The sequence below is a fragment of the Triticum aestivum genome, chromosome 6B (assembly GCF_018294505.1).
Source record: "Triticum aestivum cultivar Chinese Spring chromosome 6B, IWGSC CS RefSeq v2.1, whole genome shotgun sequence".
NCBI lineage: Eukaryota > Viridiplantae > Streptophyta > Magnoliopsida > Poales > Poaceae > Triticum > Triticum aestivum.
Window position 1 is genome coordinate 382,213,952 of NC_057810.1, and position 15,045 is coordinate 382,228,996.

A 15,045-nucleotide genomic window follows, 5' to 3' on the forward strand; every position below is an offset into this window, starting at 1 on the left:
CTTTGACACATCTTCACAAGTCCATTGACACCACAATGGATGGAAAGATTCAAGCACTTGATCTCTTCGTGATTCTCCACTTGAACTTGCACACGGCAATCTTGATGACGATCACCACTTGATGTCATCCTTTCCATGGGTTGTATGATATCTTCCTCTTGACGCAAGCCCATGGACACGTACCTAACCCCACATGGAACTCTCACATAGATCATGGGTTAGTACACAAAGTGCAATGGACAATGCTTACCATACCATGGGATCACTTGATCCCTCTCGGTACATCTTCTACGCTTTGTGAGTTGATCAACTTGATTCACTCTTGACTTAGTCTTGATCAACCTTGAATCACTACAAGGATCCGGGTCTATTGCAACAAAAAAATTGTTGCAATACATGCTGTTTTGTGGAGATAAGTACCTATTGCCACGAAACGACATTCGTTGGCAGCCGTTGCAACTGGACACATGGTAATAGGTTATTACCACGAAAAGGCAATTGTGGCAATAAAGTGTGCTATTGCAACATCCATGTGGGAACTTGCCACATGTTTCCCCGTGGCAACACTCACCTGATGCCACAATTTGCTTTGTGGAGATAGCTTTAATGCAACATGTACCGAATTGTGGATACTGATATGTCGTGGCGATAGACATTTGTGGCAACAACCTATGCCAACGACGGCCATTTCGTGGCGCATTACTCTTTCGTGGCAATAATCAATTGTGGCAACAAACTATGGCAACAATCCTTATTTTTGTGGCATCAGGCATGTTGCCACGATCCAATATACTTGTGGCAATAAACTATGGCAACAATTCTTGTTTTCATGGCATTAGGCATGTTGCCACGACCCACTGCGCTTGTGGCATTAACTTATGGCAACAAATATTCCAATCGTCGTAACAGGAAATTGCAACTTACTTCTTTTGATGGTGACAAATAGGTATCACAACAAATAACATCTTTGTAGCGAGAAATTATTGCGACAACTTAAACTTTCCGTGGCGATACTCTATTTCAACAAACTTACTTTGATGGCGCTAAACTGTTATCGCATCATGAAATTTTTTGTGGCGCAAAGCTATTACAACAATATAAAGTGCTCCGTTGCAACATTCTAGTGCAACAAAACAGATAGGCGTAGCAACTGAGATATGATGCAACACTATATTTTTAGTGGTGCTAGCATGTGGCAACCAAAAATGGGTTGTGGTAATAGTCTATTGCAATCGTAAAAAAAATTACAAGGTTTTAATTACAATATTCAAAACCATACATATAATATGTAGATTCATACAATTCATACTTCTGATAGAAAATATCCATCAAATAAAACTCAAATGTAATTTAGCCATCCTAATTAACTTCGAAGACTAAACTGCCTGTGATCTAGAGTCCAGTCCAGCTAGTTCTTTGGATCCTGCAATCAAGAAATAAAAAAAGTTGTAGTTAATGAGTCAAACATAACATACGCCATACAATTATGCCAGCTCCATTGTTAAAAACTATTGCCAGACTAACTAGCTAATACTGTGTCAGCAAGCATGTAACTAAGGCATCAGAACAACTATACAAGTGTGAATGGCTAAGGCATAACCTAAAGTACATCTACTAAAAGAATTTTTTGAGAGAAAAACATTGCTTTTAACTTAATGGTGTTGGACTGAATCACCCAAAACACAGAGCAGCCACAAGGGCTAGTACATCGGCCCCCCATTCCAGTTAGGTTCTAACATCCTATCAAGACTAGCAAGCTCATGAGCAACAAAGTTTGCCGAGCGACGACATACATTTATTTCATAATAAGAAAACCATAATATGAGCGGATACTTGGTATCCTCAATAACAGCAGCATAGGCCGACGAGTCCACCTTATTGATATTAAGTGCTTCCATCAGGAGTTGCGAGTCCGTTTAAAAAACGACCCTCACAACCCCTATATCAACAGGAAGAGATACTACATGGGACATTGCAGTGGACTCATCAGCGAAGGCATCACGCGCATGATCATGACATCCTGCTCATGCATACAGAATGGTACCATCGTCCGATCGTACATCTACTAAAAGCTCCTGCTATTGATTTAAGTTATGACTAGATGTATAGTTTCAGTTAAGTTCATGTCCCTAGCTAGCACATATTTGTATTTTGTTTAAGTTGTGACTCGATGCAGCAACAACACATGGTAAAAGAGAAGAAGCAGCTAGCTAATTATGAAGACCAATGACATATAAAATGCAGGTGAACATGAAGAGAAAGCAAGGTTGTGACTTACCATTGCTTTATACATTCGAGATTGCCTTGCTGCAGCTTGTATGAGCGCATTTGAAGAAATAGCAGTCGGCCTTGAACCTGGAGTCTTATTAGGACTAGATGTCTGTGAAAGAATATTTTGCAAGTTTGGATTACTATTTTCTTTGTCAACCCTCTTCGTAGGAACCTGTAAATAGAAGTCCACTTTTAGCAATGCAAGTAAGCAACATAAATCTTACAAGGTCAGAAGCATATGACTGTAATCACCATCACCTGTTGGGTTTCTATCTGTTTGCTCAATTCTACAAACTTTGCCATCATGTTTTTTTCAAATTCCAGTCTTGATGTTCGCTCCTCTTGCAACAATCTTTCCCTTTCAACACGCTCTTCTTTTAACCTCTCCTCAAGTTGTTCTCTCTCAGCACGCTCCAAGTTAATCCTCTCTTGTGTGTTAGCACGTTCAGCTTGTAGTTGATCTTCTAAGTCATTGACCTGCTGGCTGAGCTGAGAGTTTCGCTCCTGGGTGGCTGCTGTAGCACGAGCTTGCTCTTCAATCTGGATACGGAACTTTTTAGAACCAGTTGAAGTTTTGTCCATGTATCCGTACCCACGAGGCTGCGATGACTTGCATTCTAGAGTGTCTTTGTAAGCGGTCTGGAAAACATTGTTTTTCTGCTCACTTGAAAGTGGACCTTTAGTTTCAGCTTCTTTGTTTTTAACCTCTTCAAGTGCTTGGTCCTAAAAATGATAGGAACAATTATAGATGCAGCATCAATATTGACACTATAAAAGATGAATCAAGAATAACACGACCCAACGCATGAATAATCGCATCTGATGATGAAACATGCCGAATGCACATCATTGACTAACTATAGAATAACCAAAAGTCAGTGTACTCACGTAAACTTTCTGGGAATCTGTGTTAGACCATGTTCCATTGTTTGTGTGGGTGAGTTCCCATAGAGCAATACAATCTGGCTCTTCTCCAGTTTCTAAGTTTCTCTGCAAGTAATATAACAATGAGATGCTTGAAACATGACACCATATTTAGCAGCAAGGCATACATATTTAATTGGACTTGTACCTTCTCAAAACTAACTTGCGAGTAAGATTTTGTTCCGATTATATGTTTTGTCTTCTGTTTCTTACGGTTATCAGCGTTCTTTTGGCTGTGTTCCTATCAATTCATTGAAACCAGATATAACCAATGAGACTAGCCATTTCACCTTAACACATAATAGACTAACCGTGACCTTAGAGATAACCTGAAATTTTGAATCAATGCCAAAGTACTCAATCATCCATTCCCACTCTTCTGGTTGTAAATCTTCAGGCAGATTAGCCAATCTAGCTGCATCTGTTTTGTATGCCTTGTAAGTGGAGCTTAGAGTTGATCGCCAGCCTCTATATCTCTCTTTCGCAATTTTGAGAACTTTTTCTTCTGTTTCTGGTGTATCTTCCAGGTCCCATCTGTCCTGTAAAGCATACAGCAAATAAATATACATAAGCAGTGCATTATCGATGGTAAAATAAGATAACACATGTGAAAAATATTGTACGCACTATTATATCTGCAACAATGAGTCGATGAATGGTAGGGTGAATGTCCGACCACGTCCTCGCTCCAATGAGTGGTAACTTTCTTTTCATTATGACAACCACGTCATCCTTGAACGAACGATAGTTCATTCCTACTGTACCACCCAATTTTTCAGAGAATGTAATATTTAGCTTTGCAGATCCATTGGCAAAACGCTTCTTAGATGCTTTAAAACCTTTTAGAACACCTCGCCCTTTCTTCTTCTGTCCACCAGCTTCTACAGCCCAAATCATACAAGAAAAATTATATTACTCAGCATTAGATTGTAAGAAATGATGACACAAATGTAAACGAAAGCAAGTACCATCCTGTAGTCGCGCACGATTGCGGCGAGCATGGGATGGCCATTCAGCAAGGGAACACATGTCATTAGCAGACACTGGAATGTCAGATTGTTCTGGAGTTGCTATAAAAGATTTAGTAGTCTTGAAGGTTTAGCTATTTAACCCACACCAAGATTTTATGCATTATAGGAAATGCTAAATAATTTACCAGATTTGGGTTGTCCACGTTGGTTTTTGTATGCCGTTATACTTTCCATCCTTGTTAAGAGAACAGAGCATTTCTTTACTGCACACAAAAACAATCATGGGACTTAGCATTAACAAAGCATTGATGTTCTGCATCATTCAGATAGGTGATTATGAAGTAAGGATGTTGTGTACCAGGAGCATCCTCCGTAAAATTCATCATTGTGCCCTTGTGTGGGTAAACCAGACATATGTGAATGAACATGAAAGGCAAAGTATTAGTGATAGGTTCATGAAAATACTACTCTGAATCTATAGGAAAAAAATGCAATGTGACTCGTGTAAGACCAAATATCTATTAAAAATCAGCTTATAGTAATCTGAATCAAATGCAATGCAGATGATGACTAAACCTGAATGCTCTGCTCTGTTGACGCACATATAACATCTAATATATGACATTATGTCTTAAAATGTGTTGAAAGAAACTCATCTCGATCTACGCTAATTGCTAAAAAATATTTATAAGAAAGTGACTGTAGGATGTATAAGAAGAAACCAGAGTGTAAGAATGTGGATTTATTTTCGGCAAGCCGGATAATATTACATCGAAAGCTAATCAACCTGATTCAGATATAAGAATTAATGTTGTATGCAGAGTGACAGTGACGGTGATGGTAGGATTCTAAGTGTAATGTAAAGATTCAGACTGAACCCAGGGGGAAACAAATGTAAAGTGGATCATGAAAGCATCCATGTATGTAGAAAAAAACCTGGTATTTGGCACCATTATTAGTTGGGGGATTGAACTCAGGAAGCCGGCACTTATCTAATAAAAATGCAAGCTAGCTAGCTTTGCACATACAGATTACAGAGTATGTCTATATCTTTCAGTTAATGGATCTAGTGCTCAAAAACCAATCTAATGCTCACGACCCCCTTTGGGGTCCACGAGGAAACAGAGCGAAACAGGAGCAGAGATGGTGGAGAGGCCTGCAGGCACCTCGGGCACGCTGGGGTCGGGTGCGGCAGTAACCAGCGCCTGGCCACCATGTCACAACGCCGGCGTGCACAGCCGAGACGGCTGCGGCCATGAACCGGGCCGGGAGGCCCCGTCGAGCCCCAGTTCAAGGCCGAGGCGAGCTCCATGGCGGCCAGCCTCCATGCCAAGGTGAGGCGCTGCGCCGACCCTCCAGGCCGCGAGCGCCTCCGCCGAGGCGGCCAAATCGAGGCGCGATGGGAAAATGCCACCGGCGGCGGCATGTCCCCTGCCCTAACTTCTTTTCTACGGCCAAGCGGCGATCGAAGGAGAGAAGGGGCAGCCCCTCTGAATGGATCAGGATTGAGAGAGCCGCGCATCGATGAGGAGCTCGTGGGGGAGGGGGGTTTGATCCCGGACGGAGGCGGGCGCAGAGGAGAGGGGGGAGGGGGAGATCGAGGAGGACTGGATTTTTCAGCGATGGAGGAGATCGGGAGGAGGACTAACCTGACGCCGTGCACCTGACGTGGTTCGCTCTATTGACGCCGTCATGACGCCGGCAGCACAGATGAACCGAGACGAGAGCTCAGATCCAATCGCTCGTGAAGACGCCGTCGTTTGGTCTAGAATTATATATTCGTGGGTTGTTAGGAAGGTATTTAGCGGGAAGCTAATTTTTTGGTGGGAACAAAGACGCTAATTTGGGACCTTTTAGCGGGAGGTTAAAAAATATTGGCGCAAAAAACAGTACACCTAAATTAGGTGGTGGGAAAGTAACTCTTTCTGTTTAAAAAAAGTAATTAGTTTTTAGGTAATTTTCTAGGTTGTAGATATATTTCGAGATGGAGGGAATACTAAAATGTTTTGAAGACTTGCCGTGTAAATGAAATGAAAAAGAATGCAAATTTTCCATGGCACGAACATACTGCATGTTAATTGACATGGCAAAATTACCTGGGTGGATTTGCAGTAGTAAGTACAAAAGCAAAATCAAATCTGTTAAAAGTTGCAATGCTTAATGTGGTCATCATCAATCCTACAAAGTCAAAAAAAGGGAAACAAACACATATTTCTACAATCAACTCAAATTTGTTTTTATTTTTACTACTCCATGTGAACATGGCCAAAGTTGTAGTGGTGACATGGCGAAAACTATATTAGAGGCATGGCAAACAGATTAGCAAATTTGCCATGGTAAAAAAAAATATGTGTATGTCATGCCAAAAGTTATAGTGGTGACATGGAAAAAGCTATATTAGAGGCATGCCAAAAGCTATAAAATCCTTTTTGCCATGGCAAAACAGTGTTCAACAATATATACTTCTGATTCATGGCAAAATCTAGAGAAAATTCGATTCATGATTCATTTCAAAGCTAGAGTTTGTATGTACTGATCACATGGCAAGTTTACAAAATTTGCACTACAGACTAAATACAGGAGGACAAATGCCATGGCAAATTACTGAATATAATTCTCGCAGGAGGACAAACAACACTAAACAGTGCTAAACACTACACACTAGTTGCCAATTTGCCATATTGTACTAAATATCATGTTCTACACAATTTGCCATGCTCAAAAGAAACTATTCCAGAAAAAATATTGTCAAGATGTACCCAATGTGTACCCATGTGAACCAGAAATCTAAAGTCAAACAAATTGGCATGTCACTACTAAACAAATTCCCAAGTCACTGCTAGACAACATAAAAAAAAGGGGACACATGATCTTCTCCATCAATAGTCTAGCAATTCCTGTTTCAGTGCAATCAGTGTATGATGTGCTACCGAACAACTAAAAAAGAGTTCATTCTTATTTTGCATATTTGTCTATCATACATTTGCTCTCCTAAACTTTTAGTAATATCCAATACCTTCCCACGTAAAGCTGTTGAAAAAGGACGAGGAGATCAAGGACTCCAGAACTGATCCGACTGAGGCAAGAAACCTGAAGTGAACACCAGCCCCCTCTGCTCGATGCACATATCCTATCCCCGATACTCCCACTCCCTGTACAACAAAAGTGCAAAGTTTCAGTGTACATTAAGCTGAACCTGAACCATTCTTTGTGACGAAACTTCCTGTTCTAACTAAATCTGCACGCATGTGCTCTACTGTTGTGCTCGTCCCAGGTCAGTAGCAGTAGGAGAGCTCAGCTAACGGCAAGGCACATGAGAACAGCTCGGGCGGCTACTAGGAGGCGGCGGAATACCTGGGCTCGGGGTGAATCCCGGCGAGCAGTTCACCATCCGCACATCACTAGAAGAAAACGGCATCCCCGCCGCCGAGCAGATCCCTATTGGCGCATCGGCGAGCAGGTCGGCTGCGAGCTGCAAGGCCTCGTCCACCTCCTAGTTGACCTCCATGAAGCGCCGCGGCGTCAGCGTCAGCACCTCCACTGCTCTCTCCCTCCGCGCCCCGCCTCCTCGAACAGTACCTCCCTTGCTTCTCCCCCTTCCGCGTCCCGCAGCCTCGTGCGCCACCAGGCCCCGCCTCCCGGTGTAGGATGACGGCGCTGCCGCTTCAGCTGGTCTCCATCGCCTCCCTCGCGCCCAGGGCCTCGCGGACATCGCCATCGCCGCCGGGTTGGAGGTGGGCGCATCGCAGGGATGGTGCGGGCAGCGTCGCCCCGAGCGCGGCGGCCTGGTGCTCGCGGCGGCGCTCGGCATCGGACCGCGACGGCACCTCGCTCCGGTCGGCGAGGAGCTGAGTCGTAGCGCGGTAGTACCTGGTGCTCGGCTGTAGCGAACGCCAAATCCCTGGCCCCCTCCGCGGATCCCTCGTGGTCGTCGTCCTCGACCCCTGCCGCCGCGACTGTGGCGGGATCTGGTCAGGGAGGAGCCTCGTCGCCGGCGAAGGCCACTCCTCTCTGTATTGCGTGGCGGAGACAGAGCAGTGTGCTCTGAGCGGTGGAGCAAGGGGAGAAGAAGATAGGATTGATGCTGGCGTTCGGGATGAAGCCTGTTTTAGACTGATTTACCGAACGAAAACAAAACGTGACGTGTCGGACCTCAGTTGCTATGACATTCGTGCCTGTAATCAATGGCACAGAGATTCTAAATTATGGGTCTTTCAGAAGTTAGGAGTTATAGATTCCGAAATTTATTTATAAAAAGTTATATCGTGGTGAAAAAAACACCAAATCCGAGAATTGTGAAGGGGCGAGCCGACGCCCTTCCCTGTAAGGTTTTCGTCGTCAATATTTGTATAGTCATCGTTATTTGAGAAGCCAATTAACGAATGAAAAAGAGTTTCCCTGTTTATATTGTAAAACAATCATCACATGTGTTGAAGCAACTGATACAAAATGAACGCCACACACACCCAAGGCAATATACACAAATGCCGGGCACCGACACACAACCTCAAGAACTACCAAGCACCTACAAGATGTGCAAAAAAAGGATCCGCTTAGAGCCCCGGAGACCACCAGCACGAGGAGCGATCATCCCGGACCAAGGACTCCAAGATGATGCCTCCAGAAAGGGCACGACCACGAACGTCGCTATCGTCCGATCCGAAGATCAAGTTTTCACCAAAAGTAAGATAGAAGGAGTGGGAGGAACACCACGTCCACGGATGCCTTCACCGCCAACCAGTGGACGGACTGGGTAGGTGATGTACCACGGTGCTTCAACCCCTCCGCTGTAACCCCGGTCCGCCAACCACCCGCAGCCAATTAGGAAGGTGTTGTTTCATCATGGATCTACACTTGGGTTGGATATGTCAAAAAAAGTGTGCCTTGGTGAATTGTTGGTCAAAGCAGCAGAAATTTGGCCAGCTCTAAATTACATGTCACAAAACCTCATGCGCCCCTTACTTTAATACTATTAAATTATACTCTTGTCTCGAAACATAAGTACTGATGGCATGGGTTGACGAGACGGTCGATCTATGTCAGTCTCGATCTCATATTCCAATCTTTAGACGGGGTGATCTCAGCATCTTTCATTTTACCAGACAATCCGTCGAGGGTTTGTCCACGCCAGAGTAGGTCCAACATAATTATTTCGCTTTTGTTCAAAAGATAAGCATATAGATTCAATTACTATGTAAATTAAAACAACCCTGCATCGCGGCACCTTTGCGTGTCTGATCCATCCTACATTGGATCCACACGCAAGGGGGTGTGACGCCCGGATAATTAAGCGACAGTAAAACTCTGCTAATGATATCACGTCACCTCCGTTACTGTTGCTAATCTTTTGTTAGTTCAAAACCGATTCACAAATCAATTCAAAATATGGCAAACAACAAAAATTTTCAAACATTGAAACAAAAATGTTCGGAGTGAACCAAATATTGCATAGATAATTATGGTGAAGAAACCCCACTTTTATAAAATATTTAAAGGCTCTAAAATAACTAAAACAATAGGTAAAACAATCAAGTAAATACCTTTTATATTTAATATAATATTAAACTAATTTAATTGGGCACTAAAAACTTTCTATGGCACTGGTCTAACTTGATATGCTAATCTAGGTGCTAAGGATGTGTTTTACAAAAATAAAATAATTAGATCCTAAAATATAAATAGAACAAGAAAAGTAAAACAAAAACTAAGCAAATAAAAAAAGAGAACGAAGGAAGACCCATCCTTCCCTGGGCCGTTCGGTCCAACAGGGCTACCAGGCCCCCCTGGCCAGCCCACCCCGGTCCCCCTTATCCCCCACCCGACCAAATCCTAATCCACCACCACACCCCCACTTCCCTCGATCCCCTGGATCTGGATCGGGAGAACGCAACGCTCGCCGCCCGCCCCATCCCCATCGCCAAGCACCCCGTGCCCGCCCCCCTTGCCGCGTCAAAGAACCACCTCGCCGGCGAGCCCGCGCCCGAGGATGGCCGCCTCCGCCCCGCACCTCTACTTCGCCTCGCCGGTCGCCATCCTCGACCTCGCCGTGGCCTCCTCGTCCCCTCCCCGACTCGCTGGACCGATCCGCCGCCGCCCGGAGCTCCACGCGCCTCCTCCCCGTCGCTCGGTCGTCCCCGAGCTCCCTGAGCACACTGCCAAGACCCTACAACCGCCGTGAGCCCCGGCCTCTCCCCCTCTCTCCTTCCAGCCGTGACCCCCTCTCCGGCTCCGGCCACTGCCACCTGTGCCGGGACGACCGCGCCCACGGCATGCGCCCGCGGCCAGCGCACGCACGCGCCACGTCCGCCACAGTCCTGCTCGACGCGCCTTCGCCCGCACCGCGCCCTCACCTGCGGCCGCGGTCGTGTTCGCTCTGCCCCTGGCCTCCACTCCGTTCTGCCTTGGTGCCGCGTCGCTTCCGCGCCGTGGCCGGCCCTCGGCTACTGGCCGGCTCCGGCCGCCCTCTGCCCTGCTCCGCCAACCCCGCTGCCGGCCTCGACCATGGCCTCGCTGGGGCTAGGTCCGGCCGCCTCTGCCCCTCCTCTGTGCGCGTTAGTGCATAGGAGGGAGGTGGCCTGAGCCACTTACAGGTGGGGCCCTCCCCCTTGTAAATCAGATAAAAGGAAAAGAGTAGAGAAAAACGAAAATGAAAATGAAATTAGTAAAAGTAATAATTAATTAATTGATTAATTAATTAGTGAATTAATTAAGTTCATTAATTTGGTTTAACTAAATTAATTAGAATTAGTTAACCTAATCAAGTAATTAAGCTAACTAACCTGTTTAGTTACTCTGTCAATGACAAATGGGACCCACCTGTCAGGTTGACCAGGTCAACGGTCAACGTTGACTGCTGACGCCATGCTGACGTCAGCAAACACTATTCTGAATAATTTTAATTTAATTAATAGTTAAATAAATTTTAAAAATGATTAAAACTTTAGAAAATCATATAAAATAAACCGTAGCTCAGATGAAAATACTTTCTACATGAAAGTTGCTCAGAACGACGAGACGAATCCGGATACGCAGCCCGTTCGTCCGCCACGCGTCTCTAGCATAGTGAACCTGCAACATTTCACCTCCGGTTCACCTGCCCGAAAACGCGAGACACTGGGGATACTTTCCCGGATGTTTTTCCCCCTTCGCCGGTATCACCTAATACCGCGTGAGGGCACACCTAACACCGCCGTTTGCTTTGTCACGCATCGTCATGCTTATGTTGCATTGTATTTATTGTTTCTTCCCCCTCTTCTCTTCGGTAGACTACGAGGCTGATGCTGCTGTTGGTACCCCGATCGACTACGGTGTTGACGACCCCTCCTTCTTGTCTGAGCAACCAGGCAAGCCCCCCCCCTTGATCACCAGATATCGCCTATTCTCCTCTATACTGCTTGCATTAGAGTAGTGTAGCATGATACTGTTCGGTTACTCCTATTCTGTTGCATAGCCTAACATTGTTGCTACATCTGTTGATACCTTACCTGCAATCCTAAATACTTAGTATAGGATGCTAGTTTATCATCATTGGCCCTACATTCTTGTCAGTCTGCCTTGCTATAATATTGGGCCGTGATCACTCGGGAGGTGATCACGGGTATATACTATATATACATACATACTATACAGATGGAGACTAAAGTCGGGTCAGCTCGATGAGTACCCGCAAGTGATTATGATGAGGGGGCTAAAAGGACAGGTGGCTCCATCCCGGTAGAGGTGGGCCTGGGTTCCCGACGGCCCCCGACTGTTACTTTGTGGTGGAGCGATAGGGCAGGTTGAGACCGCCTAGGAGAGAGGTGGGCCTGGCCCTGGTCGGCGTTCGCGGATACTTAACACGCTTAACGAGATCTTGGTATTTGATCTGAGTCTGGCCATTTGGTCTATATGCACTAACCATCTACGCGGGAGTAGTTATGGGTATCCCGGCATCGTGGTATCAGCCGAAGCCTTCTTGACGTCAGCAACAGAGCGGCGCGCGCCGGATTGGACTGGAACGCCTACTCTTGTATAAGAGAGGCTAGGTCTGCTTCCGGCCGCCCTCGCAACGTGCAGGTGTGCAATGGGCGATGGGCCCAGATCCCTGCGCGCATAGGTTTAGACCGGTGTGCTGACCTCTCTGTTGTGCCTAGGTGGGGCTGCGACGTGTTGATCTTCCGAGGCCGGGCATGACCCAGGAAAGTGTGTCCGGCCAAATGGGATCGAGCGTGTTGGGTTATGTGGTGCACCCCTGCAAGGAAGTTAATCTATTCGAATAGCCGTGATCTTCGGTAACAGGACGACTTGGAGTTGTACCTTGACCTTATGACAACTAGAACCGGATACTTAATAAAACACACCCTTCCAAGTTCCACAGACAACCCGGTGATCACTTTTCCACAGGGCGACGAGGGGAGGATCACCGGGTAGGATTATGCTATGCGATGTTACTGGAGATGCTACTTGGAGATGCTAATTGGAGATGCTACTTGGAGGACTTCAGTCTACTCTCTTCTACATGCTGCAAGACGGAGGCTGCCAGAAGCGTAGTCTTCGATAGGATTAGCTATCCCCCTCTTATTCTGGCATTCTGCAGTTCAGTCCACCCATATGGCCCTTTACACATATACCCATGCATATGTAGTGTAGCTCCTTGCTTGCGAGTACTTTGGATGAGTACTCACGGTTGCTTTTCTCCCTCTTTTCCCCTTTCCCTTCTATCTGGTTGTCGCAACCAGATGCTGGAGCCCTGGAGCCAGACGCCACCATCGACGATGATTCCTACTACACTGGGGTGCCTACTACTACGTGCAGGCCGCTGACGACGACCAAGAGTAGTTAGGAGGATCCCAGGCAGGAGGTCTGTGCCTCTTTCGATCTGTATCCCAGTTTGTGCTAGCCATCTTATGGCAACTTGTTTAACTTATGTCTGTACTCAGATATTGTTGCTTCCGCTGACTCGTCTATGATCGAGCACTTGTATTCGAGCCCTCGAGGCCCCTGGCTTGTATTATGATGCTTGTATGACTTATTTATGTTTTAGAGTTGTGTTGTGATATCTTCCCGTGAGTCCCTGATCTTGATCATACACGTTTGCGTGTATGATTAGTGTACGATTGAATCGGGGGCGTCACAAGTTGGTATCAGAGCCGACTGCCTGTAGGAATCCCCCTTCCACACTCCTTGGTCGAAGTTGAGTCTAGTCATTGCAAAACTTTTATTAACATGGCTGTGCGGCCTATGGGCCCACGTCGCCATTGGGTGGTATTAGGATCTTTTATTCCTCGATCTATACTCTGGGACTCTAATCTCTCCTCTATTCGGGTTAAATGATTTTACTAAAATCTAACTTTAGGTTCTCGAAAACGCTTTCTCCCGGAGAGCCCCTTCAGTCCAGATGATCACTGACTGCACCAGAAGATTTTGAAGATACTCTCCGATTTTCTCTTGAGACCTTGTGCCCGTTGCTTTTGCAATTCCCTTTCATCGAAATATCCCTATGGATAAATACTTACACCTGTCATGCTTACTTTTATTTCCAGTCGATCTTGTTATTACAAGATACCCCGAGAATATTTTGTGCCTACTGCCTTGCAGTTCCTTGCCACCTGAATACCCCTACGAATAATTTCTTGCCCTTATCGAGTATTCGTTCATCCCTAGTTGTTCATGTGTTTCACAATGGTCTTCGAAATACTATTCGATCCTCCAAAAATCCTTAGTAGCTTATTGCTCTGTCATACTTGTCTACTTGCATGATGGATGCTTTCCATATGTCTGGCAATATTCGTTAGTACCCTTAGGCATCGTCATTTTGATCCTTTTGATTCTATATGTGTGCGAATGCACACAATCATCAGTTGATCCTTATAAATTATATTTTCGGCTACTTTCGAACATGAGCTGGATCTCGACCAATCAAATTGTCATCGATTGTACCCCTAAGCCTACTCAACTTATCCATCCTTGATCAGAGCGTTGCTTCTGTTCCCTTAATTTGGAAATCATAATTCCTTTGCATTTGAGCTCTGGATTAGTCAGTTGTTTCTATAATCCAATGCCCTTGCATTGTTACTTCCTCTGATTGTGTGCCGATGCTCACATCAGCTCTGTTATGGACTGTCAGGACCCCGACTCGATGCCACATCGATCTAGCATGTAACACCTCATATCGCTTTGCGGCCTCACGCACGGTATCCCCACGGGTGTCGCCTTACCTTTGCCCGGGACCGTTTGCGCATTTTGGCACACGTATATGATAGTGTCGCTAGCATCCATATGATAAAGAGCCCGGGCTGACATGGCTAGTCGTAAACCCAAAGTGGCACTAACTTACAGGGACAGGCATCCATGACCCAGCATCGAACGTGTCGGTCATCAGCGAGTGAATCCAGGCTGTAGCACTGGGCTAACAGGTCTCCGGTGAACCGGGCTGTAGCGGGCTAGCAGGACTCCGGTATTCATCGCGTGACATTTCCCCGAAGGGACAGACACAGGATCGAAGAAGGACACATGCCGGCCTGCCTACGTGTTCCGGAGCAGTAGCAAGCTACCAGGGCTCAGTGGAAGCACTAGGAGACATTTCCCGGTAAGAGAGGCTACTAAGAATAAACAACTAGATAGTCAGATCCCACACATAGCAATACACATTACACGTACGCATAACATGCAAGTATGTGCTGTACAACATGGCATCACAGCATAACTCAACAACTCATATAGATAAAGGCTCAGAAGAGCCGTCATAGCATATATTGCAAACAGGGGTCACAAGACCCATCATACAGAGCATACAAGCAACAAGCGGAAGCATTACATGTCTGGGTACAGACATCTACAAAAGAAAAAGGCTGAAGAGCCTGACTATCTACAACATCCGATCAAGATCGTAGCTGAGGTA

At 45.7% G+C, this 15,045-nt stretch overlaps 1 protein-coding gene across 15 annotated transcripts; it reads right to left on the minus strand.

Moving 5' to 3' along the window:
* Window positions 1-1,206: 1,206 nt before the first annotated feature.
* LOC123137215 (uncharacterized) lies at window positions 1,207-8,272 on the minus strand. Of its 15 annotated transcripts, none has more exons than XM_044556849.1 (13): window positions 7,521-8,267; window positions 7,183-7,318; window positions 5,816-5,931; window positions 4,525-4,558; window positions 4,352-4,429; window positions 4,164-4,256; window positions 3,823-4,076; window positions 3,525-3,734; window positions 3,344-3,436; window positions 3,160-3,261; window positions 2,530-2,994; window positions 2,279-2,443; window positions 1,207-1,423 (listed from the first exon to the last, which is right to left on the minus strand). In XM_044556849.1, exons 3-13 carry the CDS (start codon window positions 5,858-5,860, stop codon window positions 1,409-1,411), a joined length of 1,554 nt encoding a protein of 517 aa, XP_044412784.1. In that variant the 5' UTR covers window positions 5,861-5,931; window positions 7,183-7,318; window positions 7,521-8,267; the 3' UTR covers window positions 1,207-1,408. The 15 variants fall into 15 exon arrangements, 14 of the variants coding, with proteins under 14 accessions (XP_044412784.1, XP_044412782.1, XP_044412788.1 ...); XM_044556847.1 differs by having other exon boundaries at window positions 4,164-4,265; XR_006467906.1 differs by having other exon boundaries at window positions 2,279-2,380; window positions 2,496-2,994; window positions 4,164-4,265; window positions 5,816-7,318; window positions 7,521-8,271.
* Window positions 8,273-15,045: the final 6,773 nt, after the last annotated feature.

Bases quoted from the DNA above. Each gene is read 5' to 3' on its own strand.
- LOC123137215 (XM_044556847.1), bottom strand. From the start codon at position 5,860: ATGACGGCGTCAATAGAGCGAACCACGTCAGGTGCACGGCGTCAG. The intron at 4,266-4,351 runs GTAAATTATTTA...AATCTTTTATAG, and splicing joins ACGTGGACAACCCAAATCTG to CAACTCCAGAACAATCTGAC. The intron at 2,995-3,159 runs GTGAGTACACTG...TATCATTTTTAG, and splicing joins CAGATTCCCAGAAAGTTTAC to GACCAAGCACTTGAAGAGGT.